The following is a 23,037-nucleotide window of genomic DNA, read 5'->3' on the forward strand; positions in this document are numbered from 1 at the left end:
TGCCTTGGCACTCTTCGTATCACGACTAAAAATACCTATCGAAAAGGAATATAACGGAAAGCACACGAAAAACTTAACATAGACGCAATAGACCGTGGATCTACGAACATACACAATCAGTAAGATACACGCTCATTTTATTCTCGTACACGTACATCGGTTTGCCGCATTTATTAAACATTTTCACAAAGAAAGCAGTAGTTTCCTCATTCGTGCATTAATTGCATCATTTGGTACTACATCCGGTGCTTCAATCGAAGCTTTCCCAGCATCCTCATCGCCATCATTATTATATTACGTAAGATCGCTTTTTGTTATTATGTGAAGTCTATTGTGTATGGAGTATAGTGTTCAGCAGTATTAGGTAAAGATGATGAAGGGTACAAGCAGTCAAATGCTCCGTGGATACGTCTGTGTGACCGATGCTCAATCTTCGCATAACATTAACATAAGTAATAGGATTGTTCGTATTAAGAAAATTCACAGGGTTAGGGTCTAGAGGCTCGTTTTTACCGGGACTGGCATTAGTATTTCCAATAAAGTCTCATGTATAGCTGCCGTTTGTATGAACCAATCCTTACTGATTCGATTTTTCCAATAACGAGTTGCTTTTGGAAATTATTGGGGAAGAGTGGGGGGGGGGGGGGGGGTCATAGAAATCACACAGACCGCCATGCGGATCGCTGAACAACATAGTCTATGTTAAGAAGTTTAATTTACGATATGTAGATGGAAGATAGCGGAAAACATTTGGAGAAAGCTTTATGTCACAGCGAATGGCACACATAGTTATATTTGATAATTGGCTAATTTAGACATCTATTTTTATACAGCTAAAAAGACTTTTAGATCTTTCTAATGTATATATTGCTACTATTGTTGTTCCTATGTAAGAACTTAGCTTACATTTTTTGTTTATAGAAGAAACCACAGGTTCGTAACGCAAGCTGCTCATTGATCCTGTTGAGTGTCTCTGCGAACACACTCAACTGACCATAGCGGAAAGCAACTACAATTTTAGCAGAAATTATTTTTGGCCCATTACTTGTAAACTGAGGCAGTATATGCTATATTGTTTTACTTTCGTTAAAATCAACAAAATGTCGTACTCGACAGCGAAAAACGACACCGTTGATACTTGTTCATTGTAGCTCTACGTCAGACAACTATCTCCCATCAGTGCATATTTTGTTTTTTCTACAAAAAATACACTACATCTCTTTGGGTAACAATTGCATTAATTACTGGCTATGATAATTACTACGATGATCCAGGACACTTACGGCTGATATAGCTATTTGTTCCGTTGTAGGTAATAGCTGAACGTAGAGTAGTCGAGGAAGCATCTGTTGGGTAATCAGGGTTTTGTGGCTTTTAAATTATGCCAGTGATTCTGTCACAGCTATCACATACGGTACACAAAGGAAGGTTCGACAAAATTAGATTTTTCATATTGGTAACACCAAAAATCACAAGGCTTTAAGTTCGCTTGTACTAAAAGCTTCATCTATTACTATAATATGTAGTCAAAGTATTTTGGATTAGACAGACTCCTTAAATAAAGGGCGCATTACCGTAGCTCATATAAACCGAACCTGCCAATGCTCCGGGTGGCTATAAGTACATGAAGATGAGCTACACGTGACCAGTAGCTCGCTGATCTGAGCTCAGAAGTCTCTAATTGAACGTCTCTCGAGTGTATCATAAATCAGCTTTAAGCATTGTGAAATCAAGATACACTTCGGGCCTTGAGCCTTAGATTAGCGCTTGACCGTTGCACAAACATTTGCAGCGGACACATCTATCCACAGCGGTCGATGCTTTATAGGATGATGTTTCAACAACTATCTTACATTGATCGTAGTGTGAGACCTTGTTAATCTTTTTATCTATTGATATCCAATTTGTGCTTGGATTATTCACACGTGGGTCATTTGCATAATAGTAGAATTTTTATACCTTCTCCAGAAGGGCAATCTTCTTCATTAAAGTTTCTCTTATATTTCCTCTTAATAACGAGAACTAATAATTCTTCACTTCTTCATACACGATTATAACCAATAGGTGCTTATTTTGGGAATTCCACTTGGTACCTTCGCACCTCGAGTATTTTAAAAGGATCTATCTAGGTTTGTCGTAAAACAGTACTGACTCATGATGCCGCTGATTTTTTATATAAATTAGTGGCATATATATATATTTCTTTCCTTTTTGTTCTTCATTCACATTTGTAGCATATGGGTACTATACATCGAACGTTTGCACGCTTTATGTCTTTATGGCTTGCTCTCTCGTGCGCAATCGTCTTTCTCGGTTATCTTTTTGAAGAACAACTCGTTATTATATATATATATATATATGAAAATACCATTGTGACAATGGTATTTTCATAGCTGCTCGAAGACAATGCATCCTACATGGTTTCGCTTAATACCACTATCACTTGTCTAGCGGAATTCTGGTTTCTCCTGTATGCTGGCCATCAGACCACAATGTCGTTTATCAATTCCGGGCAGCAAGAAAACCTGTACCTTGACAAATTAAAGCATGCTAATTAGAATTTATCACTGGCTTTGCTAAGACGAACGCAAAATTGATCATACAATACTTTGTCCTTTCAGAATGTAAACAACATATTTGTAGTCCATCATGTGTTAGACTGTAATATGGATGATAATGTGACATGTCCTATAATGACAGGAGAACATTGAAGGGTTTTTGTCAATAATTTTTTAGAAATAATACGAAAATATTTACCCGTATTGATACACTCGTATGCTAACAATGAGGCACTACGCTATGATGAATAGCGGCTAAACAATATCTCGTTGGGGGGCAATGGAAATCATATAAGCCAGCTTAAACTGTATACGCAAAACTTGTCTACGAATAGACAACTTTTCCTTTAATAATCAGATTAGCTATTGCTGTTTGTTGGTTACCAAACATCTCATTTTTTGGCAGACATAGCAAAGATACAAGTTATATGTATGTTGGGCCGAATTTGAAATTGAATAACAACTCTCCAACTAATTGAGCTAGAATGATATTTTAGTATATGTTAGAGGTACTGTCTTTTATTTTTTATACATTTGCCGTAGCGCTCTGGTGTAGCTTCTGGAAAGCCATACACATACCATTCGCGTTTCCATATTTAGTCCCTCTAACTTGTTGTAAGTTAATCGATGGTGGGATACGATTGCCCACCAGTTGCCCTTTTTATGCTATGGAAAGCCCCATAACTACATGGACCTAGATAGGGAGAATAAGCGGGCTGAAACCAACATTGGACTTATCTTCGATTAATCCAGGAAGTTACTGAAGCATGGCAATGATGTCTGGGGTTATCATCAAGTAATCAGATTACGTACATTCGGTTGTCATACCGACGGCCCACAAACCTTTTAAGGAACTCAAAATAGCGCTCCGCATTCATTGCTTTATTTTCGGCGAGCACTTCATACTAACAGACGTCCCTGATATCCATTGGAAATTCTACTATCACCTTATGTCCGAATCTACTCGACACCGCCATCTAACTTAAGCGGCGTGCCGTATAGATTGACCCATGCCCCGTCTATGGCAACCGTATGTTTCAGGCGGATTTTTAGTCGAACGAAGTTAATTATAGATGGAATACACCACACGCATCTACAACGTACCTGGAATCAATCACTGGAGGACCTGTGAATTACTCAGCTACTAAATTTTCAGTATTTGAGTTATAAATCTGATAAACGTCACATGTGAAATGCGTGTTTTGGCCGACGGAGCCTTTATACGGCAAGCTCTGCTTTCGTGAAAAGTTTTATCGATTGTGGTAATGCGTTCTCGTACTTCCGACTGCCGTTCTAATCGTTCTGTAGCTGGTCTTCAGAGTTCTAATCTTCGTTTTCAAAACGCTTACATAAGATAAGCACTGCGCTTTTGCAAATTTCCGGCGCAGCGGCTTTCCAGGAACGAACATTTGGCCATGGGGCGTTGACTTCCAAAATTAAAAGATGTTTCTCCTTCTGAACTTATTTTCCCTCTAGCAAACTCAACCGTTTTTAACCCGCCAGTTTTTACAGTATTGGGGTATTTAGCGGCTAGGGTTCAAACGTTATACAATCTAAAGGTTCGCCAGATTCGCTTGTAACATCCTAATACTTCACTTTCCTATCAAAAGTGGCCAAGCTTAGATATAACGCCGGAAACTTTCAGAATTATTTTTGTTACTGAAATAGAAAAACTAACGTTATATAAAAACGATACTTTTTTTTTAATTGCTTTTTTCCTCCTTCTGGTACTGCCACTGAATATGTAAGGTATGGCTGCTGATGTGTTTTCTACTTGTAGTATCGCCAACGCAATCTACTTACACCGTTATACATATACTCTAATTTATCCTGTCGTATCACTTGCTTTCAATATGCCCTTATTCTAGACGAAAAACGTACCCCGGCTTACAACCACAAGCGGTGTGGTCGCTTCGACCTGAACGGGTATGACTAGCCTCCTATAAACATTAGGTATAATGTCGTGTACCAGCTTTTACAATGGCAAAACTTTTCCATCCAGTGGTCGGCCACGCACCATGTAGTGCCCCAGTACATGTTGCAACGAGATATACCCTTCGAAGTTGTTAGCGTGCCGTTTTGGAATAGGATAATAGTCGCCTCAAAGATCGAGTTTCCAGGCGAAAACGACGCAGTTAACCAGTAGTAATGGTGAGGTGCCGGTCCTTGGGCTCGTTGCATTTCTATTACATGGTTCAAACTCAAATGATAACATTGGTTATGGTCGATAATGTCGTTAAGTCGCTCTTCTAGCACGAGACCAAGCCTCTTGGCCAGTTTTCCCGTTACTGAAAGATCTTCGCCTAACGGGTACAAGGAGGAGTGATCCTTCCCGTTGTCTTGATCGGGAGCACAAGTACACCACATCGTATCGATTGAAGCCGCCTCACAGCTTCGATTGATTGGCACTTCAGAAAATAAGCTCTGGCCTCGTTTCGTACGAGTAGGAACGTCAGAAGTGGATGATGAGGACCCTCCGGAAGATTTGCTACTGGCAGAATTACTTCCCAAGTGTAGGAGGTGGCGGAAGGTTGCGTGCATATCAAAGTGTGTTGTTAACCGGGCCGAATTGATCTTTAAGTTTTGACATTCCACATGATGGGTCTCACAGAAATGGTGCGGCATCGCAACAAAGGCGAACGGCATCCGATCCTCGTATTTGCCTGTTATCGGAAGAAGCAGTCACAGAGAAAAAAAAAAAGGAAAACAGACCATATTGAACTCTGCTAATGGCGTTTCAAATCGGTAATCTATTTATAATACTCTAGTAATCTTCTAAATAGAGCTACAAATATTGCGGGATAACATATGCATTTAATTTGCTGAAATTTCGAAATTATCCCGACCTATAGCCTAACAGACATTCGACATTAGTGTTCCTAATTTGGCGAAAACGAACTAGTTATACCTATAGTAAGACGCTAAACAGCTGAGATGGGTTCACAGTCCTGTATGAATAGTTTCCTGTTTCTAATTTTTGATACAAAAAAACGCTAGATTCTAAATAGAGACAAAATCCAACAAATTCATAGTGTCATGCCATGTCCGCTGGATCATATTAGGTGGTCGATCTGTACATACCAACAGTGGTAGATCTAATTTTATCGAAGCGGATTCCGTGGTCGCTCAGGAAAATCAAGGCGGTATTGTTGAGGACCCCGCCACTATCCAAAGCCCTTAGATGTCTTGTTAGGATAGCATCAAGGGACCCCACAGAATTCATCTGAAATTATATTAATTTATATCGCATAAAGTTGTTGACAATAGAAAAGTGCAGTAGAGAATCTGTGGGTCAAGCACAAAAAAAACCTTACCTCATTATGTGAAATATCGGATAGCCACACGTAGGCGAAAAAGTTGGCCTCTCTAGCGGTCATCATTGCAGCAAAGCGTTCGATGTAATTGAGATACATCTCACTCGTCGTGCGTCCACCGTGACAGAACACATGTTCCCCTAAAAAGTGTCACGGAAATATCACTAATAGGAAATGCTTTCCCGAAGGCAAGGTGCTTATTGGCATTCATCCGCAATGGACCGATTACGCAATGATTGTCTGAAATATAGTTCGACGCTATCTGAAGCAGGTTTTCTGATTTTGAAAAACTTCAAACTGTGTCGCATCTACTCACCAAGGGCGTGTGTGAGTGGTGATGTCTCAACAGTCATTACCATAGGTCGCGTATAATAATCGACGGGGGCTTTATGAAATCCTTTAAAATGATAATGGAACAAGCCAAAGTGGGCACTCTCTTCCAAGAACAGGGAACGGTAGCCAAACTCTACATATTCGCTCCATATCATTTGGTCTGTCAGCATGTCAAAAAACCTGAAACAGGCATTCATGAAAAAAGGTGATAATAACCGAGCACAACAATTAGATACGCTCAGCCGATAAAAATCACGATGTCACAGAACGGTCACGCAAAAACGTTCGGACATTTTTTTTATTCTAATTTGAACTATAACTGTGATACTTAGCACTGTATATATATACTGCGATCCCATTAATCTCACTCACCCCTTATTTTTATAAGACATGGCCTCATCTTCAGTGAGACCGTTGATTAGCGGGTTCTGGTTGGGGAACGAATTATCGCCGACCTTCACATATCCTTTTAGCTCGATTGAATCAAGTTGAGTGCGAATATAAGCAAGACTTTGCCGTAAGTGGCGGTACGCATTCAGATATGAGACCGAATCGATTCCCAGGACAAGGACATTAGTCCGGCTATTTCCACCGCCGACATTTGCTTCCCGCGAAACCTGTACGCCCTTACTTTCAATCGTTTGTACGCGATGCTCTACGTCATCCTTCAGCACTGGAACTGTAATAGAGAAAACAATTACTGAGCGATTATAAGACCACTGGCACGTCGTTGGAGAAGTCAGTTTCTAAATACTGAAATGGTAAAAAAAAAAAAAAAAGCCACTTTGTTTTGGTAATTCGAGTTTTGATATATAGGTACGGTGTTTAGGTATAGATGACGTGAGTCTGGACTGGGAAGTTGTTCCTCAAGAATCACGATAACATTATTATTATACGCATTTAAAATAATGAAACGCTTCGAATTGGTCGTTATTCGTTTTCATTTGAGGTAGTCGGGCTTTTCATGAAGTCTCTCATGAAAAGAGAAACGATAAAAGTTCTCGTGGCGCTCTGGTACGTTGAGGGCATCCGAGTTAAGTTTAAATGTCTAGATCACAAGGTAAACAAGCAACGTTTTGGCCTACTTAAGGTTTTAATTCAGAAATGAATAAAAAATTTCGCTTCGAAATAACAACTTCAAGCATAATAAACGTATCTATTCAGAAATACAATTGTTTTTTTTTTTTTGTTTATAAGAGTATTATTTAAGATTATTTCTTCATGTCTATAAATAAAATATCGTCGAACGAATGTGTCCATTTCATTGACACCCGTCGCTAAGCTAAGCTAAGCTAAGCATTTCTTTCTCTAAGAACCTCCGCATGCCTAAGCGGTAGGGATATAGTTCCACTTATAATGGACAACATCACAAGTAAGCCGTAGTTCAATCGAAGGCCCCACTTTCTGTCTGGAACGTTAACGAATCAAACAACAAGTAACGCATGGCTGACGCGTCCTACTCATAAAGATTAAGGCATAAGTGTGACATTTGTCCGGTTAACTGCGTAAACCTACATGAATCTACGACTTTTACACAGGAAACAAACGTAACTAAACATACCCATCGCGTATTCCTGCAACACGACCCGTGAATGATATCGACATTCTATAAGAATGAACTCCGTGTTTAGTTCTTCACCGAAAACCAGCTCCTGGGGGTCACCCAGAAACGCCTGCAAAAGTATATACATCATATCGGCAATTTTGCAATACGGAAAACGCACGCTCTTCATTCAAGCGGGTGTCCGGTTAAATATGTAGCCGAGATATAGGCGTCATAATTGCGAAACAGTACACAATAAACAGGTTATTTTATGTATGTTCGATAATACGCAAGCCTTTTAAATGGGGGAAATGTAATTTCTGGATAACAGCATCGTGCATATGCAGATATACATAAGCGAGAACACGTATACTACGTTACTAACCACTTTGTCAGGTTCAGGAAGTGACTGATTTCGAAATAGCTCTTGAAATGTACATTTTACATCAGCCGTCGTTAAATCAGCGTATTGGCGTGAGAGGACGTCAATATCTAGCTGAAGTATATTATACGAAGTCCATTTTAGAAATGATGGGGGACCTGGACACACGGGATCACTGCGTCTGAGCAAAGCAAAAAAAACGTACAAATAAAATGACTAATTTTATTATTCTCTGTTTGTTCGACGGGTTTGCAAATGGCCCGCTACCTAGCCGCTTCGTTTGTAGTCCCGGAGTAGTCTTTGTATCATTTGTTGTGGCAAAGGCATGCACCTGTTCCGTCAATTATAGTCTTGCCATAGCTATATCCATCTCAAAGTAACCGTACAGATCACCATGTGTTTTCCATCTGAATGCGAATCAAACGTAAACTAAAAGCCAATTATGGATTTTCACGTATTTCTCTTTTTTGGCTTTAAAGCCGATTGGTATTTCTCTAACTAACTAACACCTCACCTCTCGTACAAGTTGCCGACGGTGAAGTCAAACGGCGAGAACTCCGGAATCCGACAGGACGGTGTATTAATTCGGTAAGATATGACGAGTGGCTGTGATGTTCCGCTGAAGCGAACTACTCACAACAAACAATCCAAGACTCACACACAATTCAATTGTTTATAATAATCGTGTTATATCTTCGACGAGTAGAAAATATGGTAGATGTCTGCGTGTTAATACTTCTAACCTAGTAACAGGGCTCGAATCTGTCTGGGTTCAAAAGACACAGTTCGTTCTGCATGGACACAATGCCTAATTAACATACCATTCAACGTAGATACGTTTTATATGTACCTTGAGAATTCTGTAGAGATCGGCTGTAAGCGAAAATGGCTAAGGCAACAGAGGCAAATAGGACAAGAAGGAGCGGACGAAATCCTCGACCCCCAACCGATCGGCCGCACAATCGTGCCAAATACGGCACGAACAACATCTGGAACAAGCTAATTTTAGAGGAAATAACAATTATTAAATGATGTCCTGAGCTACCTATTGTATTGTTTTTTTGTATATATATATATATATATATATGCATGAATACCCGTGCATAAGATACTGTCCAGTTCGAGATATCTTTCTGTCTCTAAACTACAAAGCTTATCGTACGGAGTGACCTGCCAGAGGACTTAACACTTGAGCTTTTAATGTATCTTTACTACTGTTATTGTTTATGGATGCGGATACGTTTGTCAGCACATGAGAGAACAAGCAACAAAATAAAAAACGGCTATAAAGTTTAGCCACGGAAGAGTATAGGAAATAACGTAAATTTTGCTTAATGCATAATGAATAAGGTATTGTTGCGTTGTGGCACGATAGCTATTCATAACTATCGCTTTACAACGAGCGTGACACCAAACATACAAACACAATTTCCGAGTTCGTTCACCAGCCAAAACTCGTGTGTCTTTCTCAGTGATTCTGGCTAGCTCAAGCAAGAAATTTTATCCAAAAAGCATCGTTACATCCGTCACGCTCTAAGTTAACGGGCTTGTTATTAATAAACAAACAAACTACACTCAATGTACCCGTTCACAGTACTGTGATATTATAGAATTTATCTAGTCTTCACTATGTCATACGTGTTTTGCCCAATGGACTAATTCCTGTAATAAAAAGTCATAGCCTCAGGTAATGTATTTCATCAAACATCTTTCTTGCAATTAAGCTATTTTATACAATATCCAACTGAGATTTTTGAATGGATATCTCAATGGACTACAAAAACAACTATTCACAGCATTTTGGGAACAGATGTAAGGATTACCCTTCGTAGAGGTTTGCTGTCATATGGCGTTTTATGGCGCAGGGAGACGTCGTGATCGGTAAACCCAGGCGAAACATTACCATATTCATACCATAAACATATTCGTTGCCAACTAAAGTAAAAATATCTATTTTAGATTAAGAGTAACCAACTAAGACTAGATATACGGCCTCAGTTGACCAGCATCGCACTTCAGCTCCATCATCAGCTGCATAATTAATGATGTAAATAGGCTACGATCACGTAGGGAGGGTATCGATCGACACAGAGGCATACCATACCAGGACGTGTTGTAACACTTCTTGCCAGCGCACTGGTAGCGCAGTGACATCGCTATTAAACTATCGATAGTAGAATTACAAAATTCTATTATTGATAGTTTCTCAGACTCTGTTGGTAAAGGTTATCTTGATATCGATAGAAATCGATTTGCTCGTGTGAAATGAAGTTTCTAGCCGTAGGCGTATTGCGACGCCGCCGTGATGTCACTGAGGGGTCCTCTGCGAAACGCTCTTATAACAACCGGTACCGTTCAAAGTTACTGACAAATCTAACTTAAGAATCCATTTCGAATGCATCGTCTGTATGATTTTAATTGACCACAACTCGATATATAGATTTAATCTGGTTGTAAAGTAGTCCTGTATTGCTAAAAAAAAGGACTTGCTAGGTCGGAAGCTCGTGCTGGCCGTGTGGCAGTTTTACGAAATAGGTCCTCAACAGTCGTCCACTTAACGTGTAAGCTACTACACCGTAGTAGTACACCTTGAATCAAGGTAGACAAGATTAAAAAGTCTCGTAAATATTGACTGTTGTTAGATAGAGCGACTGTTAGGAAAAGTTACTAGCGACAATTGCCGTTGCGCGACGTGTTTGGTATCTCACGAAGATAACTTTAATGCTTAGCGCGAACTTAATAACACTTCAATACTCCATAGCGACTACGAAGCACGAAGAGCGGGGTCGATTATATAAGAATATACGGGCGCTAGTGTGTACGGGTGTTAGTTATGGGTCTCTCAGGTCATCTAATCTAAACGAACAATTTTAACAAGCTTAATTTTATCAAGAGTGCTCATAACGGCTGGATAACAAATAGATTTGGTCGACTATAGAAAACAGAGCATGATCAAAAGTATAAGGCTAGGAGTCTTTTCTTATTCCGTCATAAAATGGTAATGAAATAAATTGTCCTCTCGGATGAATATAGTTAATTTATCACCAAAGTCGTATTGGTTTGTTGCTACAGACCGTAGTCGCCATTAGTGAGCATTCAAGTGATTGGCATTTTTGACCGTCCACACAGTGAAGACATCGATACAAAAAAAAAAAAACTATCAACTTCGCGTGCATCCTTATTATTATTAGTAGTATTTTTTCATCGCTGATTACACATCCGAAGTTGATTAAACGGGATATCTGTGGTACTCCACTACTATTTATTGATTTAACACATTGTAACATATATCTACATGTAGTTTCCGCATTTCATTTCACTTGCTTATCTAAATATGAGCCTATCCTAATGAAGATCCTTATCAAGCGACCCCCTTTAAATACTTCGAAGATATACTGACAAGATTTATCCAATTATTATAGGGTGACCTCTGTTGTCAGATCCGAACAATTTATCCAGACCACTCCTTGTTTATTTATTCATCCGACTCTACTTAATCTCATTATCCTATTTTTATGATTGTTCTTTTAATATTTTTAGTTATTTATATAAATAATATTATATGAACTCAAATATGTCCATATTAACTTCGTTGGTTCCATTTATCTTCTGGTTTCATGGGAGATCAACAACGTGCGAAACAGATCACACCGCTGTTCTGACTTTCAGTTCATTGCCGGTTTTACCTTGAGGTACGTTCCCGCTTATTAAATCGGTGACATCAATTAATATCGATCATAACTTTATGAACCTACACGAACACAACGTTCTAAGTGTAAATACGGCATTTCGAAGATACTTGTAAAGAATCCAGCCTTTTTATTTCAATGCTGAACGCTATACTCTCTTGCTGTGTGCGAAGAACGTGATTGACATTGAACTTCTATTGGTATGGTTCTGGAAGAGAAAGTATCCGACACGACAATTCTTCTCAGCGAACCATAGCCATGCATTGTTGGTGATGTCATTCGAATAAGACAACAACAACTAACATTGGACGTTGAGGAAGCTATAGGATTGACTGAACTAGTCCCCCTTTAGCTTCTTTGTTGCCCCTTTTATCGATAGATATTCGTTCAGCTGTACATACGTAGTTGAAAATAGGCTAGGAAAGAAAAAGAAATCCTTATCAATCTCGCCTTCAACAGCTCGAATATAACTGCGTCAGGGCAACATTTCTATCAGAAGAGATTATTTCAACCTATATCAAATCTTAATTTTGTCGCATAGAACTAGGTGATTTTGCACCTGCTCCTGGTAGTGTATCCACCTTCAATCTCGACATCGCTTGATAACCCTTTGATCGTCGTTTCATATCCTTTTAGATCCAGGCGCGACTCGATAGTCAGATACACCGTCCGGCACAAGCCGATAATGGTTAGGAGCAATTGTCGTCACGTAATTGCTCACCGATCTGCAGTACTGCGAGTAGTTGGTAGTCCTGCACTATCACACTTCATCTATCAGACATTAGAATAGTACCTGCCGTCGTAATTGTCAGCGCAACTCTTAGCCGACGGCTTGTCGTCGTTTGACAATAAATTAAATCATTTGCAGCAGATACTGATCATATTTAAAGAACCGGGGGGGGGGGGGGACTGTCGTGCCATCGAGAGGCAATTAATCAATATGAACGCCGGCGGTAACGCAAGTGATGCCGGTCTCGAGCGCGCAGATGATCAACGGAGTACAAGTTAGTGCCATGTCCCGTTTGAAGGCTAAAGTTTGAGTCGTCCAAAATAGAAGCGACAAACAAAGGCCGGCTGATCGACGGCTTCCCGGTCTTTTGTTCTATATTTACTACACCCTGCAAGGATCATAGGCTTTGTTCTAACAAATCGACCCGCATATATACGCACATCATGCAGGCGCATTTCAACCAAGGGCGAAACAGAATATGCAAAGGTCTTCGTGTCCGATAAACGAGATTATTACGTGTAGATAGTATACAATTTAATCCAATAACCTGCGACTCTATTTCATGTTGAGGTTTTCTTTGATATATTTATTGACGACTTGCTCGAGCTGCACTTTTTTCCAAAAGCAAGCAAATATTTCTGCCTATCGCCAAGCGACCCACCGAACACCGGCTGTGCTTTACTGTGAAGCACGCTTCGAAATATTGAAAGGTTGAGGCCAGCGTATCGGGCTCAATTCTTCACTTCTCTTTGACAGCTTACAAACGTAGTAAACATCGGCATAATACAAATGTATCTAGTTTTGTCTAACATTATATTCTTATCTTTATTTTTGACGGTATACACATTCTCACATCTCCGTCTGAGCTTCTATGCTCCGACAGTCTTCGACAGCAAACTATATTATCATTACTACTATTATATAAACTATAAATCAGTTATTATAATCGCGCATGCCTCCATACGATTGTTGTCATAAGCATTAATTCGATTTGTGTAAAAGATCGCCTGTGGGATCTGCTGTCAATAAAGGTCAACCTCTTCATTGCCCCTAGCTTTAATAATGACGGTGATTTTTATCAAGGATACTATCTTAGTATATGCTATAGTCCGAAACTAGGCCCTCTAAATTAAAATATGCCTAAATAAAGTCGGCCGATCTGCAAAAGCGATTGGAACGACTAATTTCCAGTGAGTTTACGGGATCGGATGTGGTTATGCGTGGGGGTGGCAAACTCGTCAAAGACTGACCGGATATGTAAGATACGGTGTGGATATTTTTGGTCACACGGCAAGCAGAAAACTTCATCAGAGTAAATTTAGATTAGCAAAGTATAATTACTATTGACATCAGTTGCCACTGTTTGATTGATTTCCATCAGTAATTTACTAAATAACGTAATCTAGTAAGGATATGTATATATTATATGAATTACTTCAAGCTAAGGCCACGCACACCGATAATACATACCACTGAACACACAACAGATGCAGGTTTTTTTGTTTGTAAATATAGCTAAAGTTAGTTGCATCAAGTTCTAGCTATCCTAGCCATTAATCACAAGTGCCCACATATCATAGAGAGTTTGCTTACAGCTTACTCAAGTTCGGTTCAGATCAATAAAGACTATTACTATATATTGAAAACGCATAATTTTTATAATATTTTGACTGTATACTTTGTGCCTGCCTGTCCGACGAATTCGAACGCTGAAAATAGATAGGGTCTGCGAACAAATAATGTGAGACCTTCGGCTTGGTCACGCTGGCCGACTTCTAAAAAGACTTGATTAGGTTTTGAATGATTGAAGCGCAGAAGCTGTACTCTTGAAACTTTCAAAGGAGGTTAACTTTTGAATAAGCTAAAACGACCCGTTTTCTTCCTATTAAATCGTCCAGGATTTCGTATCTCTTAATAACGGCAATCCAACTGTTGTGAGAGTCCGATTAAATGAAGCCCTACCTGTAATCCTTCACATCTTTGATTCTAGCCATATAGCAATTGAGAGCTTTCGGTCGATTATCATATAAATCACAAATGGTGACAAAAGGTCGACAAAGAACCATCCACTCAAGTTATCAAATGTAGATGCATTAAACTGGAACTTGTCCCGAAGTGACTGTGGTCTATGTACCAACGAGTTTTTTCAAGTAGTAGGAAGTCAATAGATAATACAAATTTAGACTGCTCCCTAAAAACGAATGTCGTATCTATTAAAGCACATACATTGAGAGGTTAAAATAACGTAATTTTGAAACTAACAAACCGGTTAGTCTAAATCAAACTACCGATTTAATGGGGAAAATGAATCGGCCTGTTTAGAAAATGTCTATCGGAGACTTCGCTTTTGGCACCCAAACAACGTATCTGGCTTCTCCTTAGGTCTACAATGTAATTACATGTTTTTACTAGCGAAGATTTGTTAGGGTATTTTCGGTGTTCTCATTGTACAGATCTACTGTACAGTAGTTTACTCCGGCCCACAGATCAAAGCCTGCAAACACGGGTATTCGATTTGCAGTATAGTTATTAACATAAGGAAATTATAGGTTCTAAACAACTATAAGAATGATACAACAGTTTATTATGTCACGCAATTTGCTTCTTGCTACGGCATGCTGACAAAATCCGTATAACGAGCATAGACTATGATTAGCCAAAAGATATATACGGTTTATATGGAAACGACTTTTTAATTAAAAAATCGTTAGATACTTGTATTTCGTTTTTACCTATTACCTGTTCCAGATGGCCAGATGCTTCCTGTCGAACTCCTATATAAGAGACAGATGCCCAATTGCTTCAAGCGACAACTTTTCAAGTTCATTCAAAAAAAATCTTCCACGTGGGCCATTAGCGCCATTACTGCTGCATAACACTTAATTTCTTTCGCACTGCAACCCGACCGCAAGTTACTTGGCTTCTATAAGCAACTTCGGTTAGATTACTTTGCTGTAGATCTTCGTTTCCTTCGCTTTTTTCAGATTTGGCATTTTCCAAAAGCCCCTTTTCCATACTGAGCTATGTCGTAACCTGGCCAACCTTACAAACCAACATTATTTTTGCTTTCTTTTAGGATTTTGAATTAGGCTATGTTCTGTTATTTATTCTAATAGGTTTTTCGTCATTGTTCCTACTCTGTTGTCCAAGTCAGCGTCGTAATAGCTGAGCGGCGCCGTTCACCCGCTGCTTTCCTACTGCCTCACGGATGTACCTACGCCACAATCAATTCCTAGGCTTGCCCCGATCGTTACTTGGTTTACACAAGCAGCATGGTCGATTGGAGCTCGGGGAACGCGATAGCGATCATTCAGTAGAGTGGCGAGTAGGTCACAGTAGAACAAAAGCTTCAGCACAATGTTCAACAGCTTAGACGATAGCAACTGTTTTCCTAGTAGCAGAGCACGCGAGTGTGGCCAAAGTGTATAGAAAGGACAACAAACAAACAGCAGATCAGTCTTGGAAACATTCGTTGTTGATTTTTGCAAATTGACCGTGCAGGCGAAATCCACCGTTATCAACAACATACAGACACAAACGTGGTGCGAAGCGACGAATACGATGTCAACACTGATTAGTTCACGCGTTCCATGATGATGAAGTAGATCATGCTGCTTTGTTGCTTGGTATTTTCATTTCATTGGTACTTGCAGGGTATCTTTCTCGATTGAAGCTGTATGTAGTGTGCAAACGCGCGCGCCCATCAGCTTCGACGCTAATCGCTGACCGCGACCGGTTCAACGACAAACCCGTGCCACTATCTTTACTATATTATTTGGATATATTTGTTGTGTCGTTGCAACGGCCACCAGCTCAGGATAGCATCGGCGTGGCGTGAACAGGATTATAACTGTTCAGATGAGATCCTTCATCTAAACGAATCGTAATGAGCACGGAGTTTATAGAGTAGTACGAGCTTCTGCAACCGCTACCTGCGGTAACCGTCGGTGCCAAGGTTCGACGCCCTTTCCCGCTGTAATGCTATTGCTGCTGCCGTCACGGTTGCTGCTCTAGTCGTAAGGCACGCACAGTTGATAGCTGTGATTAGCTTTCGATACAAGATATCTATAAAACTTCCAGCATGACTGCCTGCTCAGGTCGCCGCAGGTGAGCTAGTGCTACAGAATCGTCCGCTTCAGACCGTTACGCTGAAATCATAAACTGAACAGCATTCGCGCAGAGAAGATAAAGAACAGTAATCGCTCATGTGGAGTTTCATATGGGCGCAAACAATTCCATTAGAAAAACTAGATTATCTGTTCAATCTCCGTTTAATGCTGACAACGAAAAATAATCAGACAAGAGCTACAAGAGAACGTTGGGCCAATGTATAATCGGCTTTTTCCCATGTTCAGCTCTGTTTTCTCTGCTACATATATATACATATATATATATATATATATATATATGTATGTGTGTGTTTATTTTGTTGGCAACGAGAAAGTAGAAAGCAAAAATATCACACGATTTGCTTGGTGCTAGTCGTACATACAGAGGCACTAAATCACTGCTAAGATATGCGCGCACAGACCAATTCCCATAACTCGTCCTATTCATAGACTGGCTTTCCTGCTCGTTGATAATGTGGCATAATTTTCACCGGACGTCTGCCCACCCACCGTTTGTCTCTTTATTTACCCCGGCAAATTAGAGCAGACGACAGCGAAATTGAACACAACAAACAACGATGGCTGGCTGTCATGGAGTTCGTCTGCTGTGCTTCGGGCACTTTGACAGGACGAAAGTAAGCAGAGGGGTGGGTTCCTGACGCTTGAAAGAAACGATTGTTATCAAGGACGAGCAGATGATCTATATTAACATTGTTCGCTGTAGACGGATGTTTACCTGGCTTTATTTTGTCTTCTGTAATGGACCAAACCGCACACGATAGATGACAGCTCAGTGAAGGCAGCTGATGAGGAACGTAATATGGTCTGGGTTTGCACCCGGGCATAGTCGCACTGCATTTCGTGCTGAGGATGCAATAATCATTGTTAATGTATCGCTTAAATTTAGCTGAGATTTTCTTAAGTCCACACGTAATGAAACTCATAAAATAATGCCCTGCAAAATATCTGCGAATCGATAACAACAAGTATTATAGATTTAACAAACATTATATTGAAAGAACCAGTTACTTTCAAATTAATTTATAGGCAGCTTTGAGCAAAACATTATTACAGGTATTAGTTCATATTGAAAACATCAAGGTTCATTGCGATTAAATGTATCTAAAATATATATATATATAGATAATGTCCCTGTCTACGTCAAACACAGTTTTCTCATCTCGTCTTGATTTTTTTCCGCTATATAACTGACTTATAAAAAGTCTATTGTAATTTTTCTTGGTTTTGTTACGTTACGTGTTACCTTAGGGTGATTCTAAATCTTTTGGCCTTCGGGCCCTTTCTGACTCATAACGTGAAATCATATAACAATGGACATATGATTAGCCAAATTGTTTTGATTACACTTTTATCCAGTGTTTAAAAGCACTGATAATGAATCAGCTTACGGCTCTCCACTTGGCAAACGCTCACCTTCCGGAGGATCACAATATACTAGATACACAATCACAATATACGCATGATAAGATTTCGCTATTTTACGGAAAACGCTGACGTATTTAATATATTTAGTTACTGTTAGTAGATTTTGAAAGGACAGACTAATGTCGTTTGTTTCGTTCATTGCAATCTGTTTGCAATGGTTTAGTTTTGTCATGGGAAGGGTCTATTTCATTGTTTTGGTTTCGTATGACGAATTCGGGCAACCGTTTATTCATCCACGATAGCTACGCTAATGTGTAACGTATGATCTTTCAAGCACAAATATTTATTTGACTGTTTGTATTCGATGATATGCTTCGGCTTTGCAACACTGCCTCAATCACTTGGCGACTTACTACGGGACGAAGTGTACGTTTGCCGTACTGAGAGAAACTTCGGAACGAACCAGCTACTAGAAAGTTCGATTCGTCCCTCGCCTTCTACACCCAGATCAGATTATTGATTTGCACGTCGGAACAACTTAGAGGAACAACCCTTCAAATATTCACGAAAATTTCCAGAGTTTTCTCTGGCCTCGTCTTGATTAGGTATAGATCAGCGTCCTTTGGGTCTGAAACATCACGCTTGTATTCTATAAACACCAGAAAGCAGGTGCGAATATAGGTGAGCAAAGTCGGCAAGATACTTTCAAAGGCTGACAGTAAAAAGCATTTACCAGATCGCATTATTGCCGAATGGATATCATGTAGATGTTGCATTTGTAACTGGAGGTGATAATTTCGAACGTTAGAATTGACGCAAACTGAAGGAGTTCTTGCAAAAATGTCCATTACTTAGTGCTGGTCTAATATTCAACGTGCATACTTTACTTCCGGGTGCATTTACAAAACTGAATATCTAAGCAAGCGCAATTCATGCAGAACGACGTGACCGTAATAGAGTGGATGCGATTCGCCAAATAAGCATGAGTGGGCGCTCCTGACACACCAAACATCTTTACCCACCACACTCTGTCGCTAGTAAACAGACCCTTCTACGCATTAACAAAATACCCCTTTTGAGCATTCGTTCAATGTTGCTGGCGACAGCTGCGTCTTTTCATTATCATTCAACACAACCGTATAAAACTGTCACCGCCCGGTAATGTTCCGTGTTTTTCCTTGCCCGTTATTATGCTGGTTCAACCTAGCTGCATCTTTAGTGCGGGCCCAATGTAACTATTCGGCACGAGATAAAAACTAATGCAGCTTCGATATGACGTTTTTGTTTTTGCAATCTCAATCTAAGACGGTTCGACAAATTCAAATAGCTTACTCTAATCCACTTGTTACACTTCGGCTTTTTCCGTGCCGACAGAGTAAACATTGATCGAAATGTCTTGAAGTAATGCAGGCAGCTAACTATACTGTAGCAACTACGGATGATGTATAGACGAAGCAGTGGCTTGATAAATAACGTAAGTTGTGTGTCTACACATACGAGGAGTCCATGCAGATCGCAATACTAAATGTAACGTTATGAAACAGAAAGATCGGCGAAGATACGCTAGTGTCAAAGAGTAGGCGGCGATTCATCTGTTTCCAGCATCAGAGCAGATATTTTTTGAGAAACATGCGACAGGGATTTAGGTATTAGGGCCTGACCTAACATGTAATACGGATATGCAACAAAATATGCTTCCAGGACATAATACTTAAAAGCTCAATTCGTAAGAAGGTCAATTATTCAACTGGGTTATATAAATGTGCAATTTAGAGAAGGCTTTCGTGCGACGGAGTTTCGAAAAACTTGTCGCAACAGAGCACGTTTGTTTCTAACATTAAAAATTAGAACTTTTGGAAATTATAACACTGCTCATTTAGAAAGCTGGCTCACGCTGCGTTGCATATGTATTACGCCTTAAATACACATTGGGTCTTAGATAGAAATTAAAATTTACATTTTCTAGACGGTTGTAGGAAGGAAGGTGCTGCTTTCACAGCGGATATTACGGGGGTCTTTACCATAAACCCCCTGAGAGAGGGCAGCAACTTATAATATGAGTCTTCGTCCTCGCACCTCTGCTTTCGTTGTATCTTAGCGCTCTACAACATCTCAGCCCGACCGCAAACCTGTTTATCCCTAGGGCCCTTTTTGGCGTCCTATTCTCTAGATCTACCCGTCACGGGTCTTCAGATCTGGACACAACATAAACTTAATGCACGCACAATGAAATATTGAGGACAAACCTTTCTCAAGTGCGTAATAGCTTTCTCATTATTGTCCTTTTTGCCCCCTTTGTTTGGTAATTTCTACTATTTTTTTTTTCGCATACGTACATGTATTGTTATGAATTGCTTCTTGAAACTAATCGAAATAACAATAACGATAAAAATATTAGTATGTAATGTTGTTTATTTGTAAACTTGAAATGAAAATATGTGAAAACTGTATTTGTGCCATCGTTGTGTTTCAACTCTATGATCTCTCAATGATCTCATTTTGATTATGGCTACAATATTTTATCACTGATCTGGGTTGTGCTCTGGGTCTACTTCAGAGAAGTGGCCCGGCATCAGTTAGCCAAGCAACGGACCCGTCACAGAATAAATCGAATACAGTTGAATCTCCCATTCCAAAAGGCTCCAGGCCAAATGGTGAAAACAACCGTGACGATAAGTGTTCTCTTTTTTTTTTGCAAACAAATTCAATAATCAAGCAATTATGTTGATAGTTACGGAGACGGCTGCCATCGCTGCTATCAAATACATTGGCAAGGCCTATTTATTAAATGCTACAACTGAAAACCCATCACGGTTAGCATAGATGAACAGCTGCTGCTACAACCCTACGCAAATGTAAATGAACCTTGTAATCTGTAACAGGAACTTTATATTTATACATAAAGCTTCCGTTATCGTTGATTTGTTTAAGCGGCTCTTTATCATAGATGTAGCCTCGAGGGCAAACAGTCGTGAGATTGAAATTAAAGGCCACGCTTGCGCGTACCTGTGCTGCGTATAAAGCCTGATTTAGGTATTGCATTGTTTAAACAAAGAACTATTGTCATCCAAGGACTTAGACTGAGTTACGGTGACTTTCTCCACTCGGAACAAAGAGACTCTTTCCGTATGCGTATATGCATTTTGGCGAGAACCCTAACGATTGATTTCGGTTTTGTCTATATTAACAGGAAACGCATTGAATTTTCCGTCCTAACGTCATTAAGGTACATAAAATCATTAAGGTGAACTTGTGCTTGCGCGTTCTGTACAAATTAGCTTTTTCAGGTACGAACGTCAGACGTAGGTTTGATTAAGGAACCGCTAGCTTGAAGGAGATCGTTGATGTACTTATTTGTTGAAGTTTATATACTTAGATTTCGCGGTAACTATAGCCTGTTGGATAAAAAGGTGCCGTTGCTTTGTCAGTACAACTGTGGTCTATCTCGATTGCACACTAAGCAGTCAACCTTACAATTCTTAACTCAAAAATTAGTAAAAGTCAAACGGCATCGCTGTTTGACAGCTGAGGGTATAGCGAATCATTGCCCTCTTTCTATCTGGATATCAGCAAAGCTAAATTTACGTTTTATCGTGTGGCAATATTTGCTCTTTGAAAATGTTGCTGCCTTTATTAAAACTCATTCAGCGTGCATAATGTAAAATCATATCAACGAAACGGAATCTTATCAATTACTGGTTCCGGCCATTGAGCTCAAACATCGGTGGTAGCCCAAGGCGCAGTTTAAATGTCTTCTATCGAATTGACCTGCAGTGTTCCAGAGAGAACTGTGCTATTCTATTTATAAACGAACGGACAAATGGCACGCTAGTGTTGAGAGTATAAAGTGTCACGTTTTTTTAATAGTCAGATTCAGACCATAGAGCAATGCAGCGATCGGAGGACGACTACTGACTGTAGCTCTGGCCTACTCAGTTCTGTATTTTACACGGTAGTTTAACGGAATCACTATTTTCTAACGAAAGTTATCCGTTCCTTTGTTTGAGTCTGATGCGTTAGTTGGGCGCTTTGACGTTCTAACGTTATATACGAACCTCAGACCTGAGCTATTGTTGGCTATTGATTTAGCAGCACGCTCTTCGATAGATAACAGGACGATTATATGGCGTAATGAGCCGTCGATGTGGGCTGTCCGGCGTATTCTGTAACTGCTTTTTTCTGCTTGTTTGATCTATATATATGACTTTATTCTATATTATTACACTACTAGCCTATTTGCTCAAAAAGGGTTTGTCTGAACTAAACACTTAACATAGTTCTTCGTACAATTATAATTAATAGTATGATACATACAGGTGCATTACTTTAAAAAATCGGAAAAATTCAATAAGGCACTCTGTTGTGATTCGAATTAAAAAACAACACTAAATAACAGAGGCTCTATGTTTCGAGTTTTAGGTCGGGCTATCTCCACTAGGTATTACTGCATCACACAGTGGGCTCGATGGCTCCCAGCCATCGCGAAACGAACCGCCTGTCTGTTTATGCCCGGGTTCGAACCTAGAGCACGTCTTTCTTGTTCTAGTTCTTGAACATTTCTACCCTTTGTGCTTGTAACACTAGCCAAACAATGATTATTAGTAAATAGTCATTTAATTATAGTACCTACTTGGGGCTCATTCGAAAAATAGTGAGACTAGTGTTTTCCTTTGTTTGCTGCACACGCGCACCTTGCCAGACGGACCTAAAGCCATCATCACCATCACCAGCGAGCGACAGTGATTATACGCCGCATCCGTTACAGTTGAACTACGACCGTTCAACTCGTACGTATCTTTCTCGAGTGACAGGTAGACGACAGTAGCTAAAGGAACTCGAAAACTGCCGACGAGCGCTGCTGGTCATCGATATACCTTACACGGCCAGAGTTGTTTGATAAAATGACCAATATTAACAGTGTAGAGAGTAGTTTTAGGTAACGTAGATGTTATTGCTGCCGCTGAAGCTGTAGCTAGAACGATGCTTGAACATC

General features: G+C 39.8%; 1 protein-coding gene across 5 annotated transcripts; it reads right to left on the reverse strand.

Annotated features, from left to right (window-relative positions):
• Positions 1–99: 99 nt before the first annotated feature.
• On the reverse strand, positions 100–22,970 carry LOC111267030 (uncharacterized). 5 transcript variants are annotated; one of them, XM_086971185.1, is made up of 12 exons: positions 22,675–22,969; positions 17,395–17,522; positions 15,289–16,710; positions 8,981–9,129; positions 8,645–8,759; positions 8,134–8,311; positions 7,767–7,878; positions 6,578–6,884; positions 6,189–6,385; positions 5,873–6,012; positions 5,640–5,781; positions 100–5,221 (listed from the first exon to the last, which is right to left on the reverse strand). In XM_086971185.1, exons 4-12 carry the CDS (start codon positions 9,117–9,119, stop codon positions 4,491–4,493), a joined length of 2,061 nt encoding a protein of 686 aa, XP_086827311.1. In that variant the 5' UTR covers positions 9,120–9,129; positions 15,289–16,710; positions 17,395–17,522; positions 22,675–22,969; the 3' UTR covers positions 100–4,490. The 5 variants fall into 5 exon arrangements, with proteins under 5 accessions (XP_086827311.1, XP_022700712.1, XP_022700710.1 ...); XM_022844977.2 differs by lacking the exons at positions 17,395–17,522; positions 22,675–22,969 and adding an exon at positions 17,042–17,171; XM_022844975.2 differs by lacking the exons at positions 15,289–16,710; positions 17,395–17,522 and having other exon boundaries at positions 22,675–22,970.
• Positions 22,971–23,037: the final 67 nt, after the last annotated feature.

The sequence above is a fragment of the Varroa jacobsoni genome, unplaced genomic scaffold (assembly GCF_002532875.2).
Source record: "Varroa jacobsoni isolate VJ856 unplaced genomic scaffold, vjacob_1.0 scaffold_1142, whole genome shotgun sequence".
Classification (NCBI taxonomy): Eukaryota; Metazoa; Arthropoda; class Arachnida; order Mesostigmata; family Varroidae; genus Varroa; species Varroa jacobsoni.

Excerpts from the sequence above, each read along its gene's own strand:
- LOC111267030 (XM_022844975.2), bottom strand. Across the intron at positions 8,760-8,980 it reads ATCTCTACAGAATTCTCAAG|TTCGCTTCAGCGGAACATCA; the intron begins GTACATATAAAA and ends TGTTGTGAGTAG. Across the intron at positions 8,312-8,644 it reads GTCGGCAACTTGTACGAGAG|ACGCAGTGATCCCGTGTGTC; the intron begins GTGAGGTGTTAG and ends TGCTTTGCTCAG.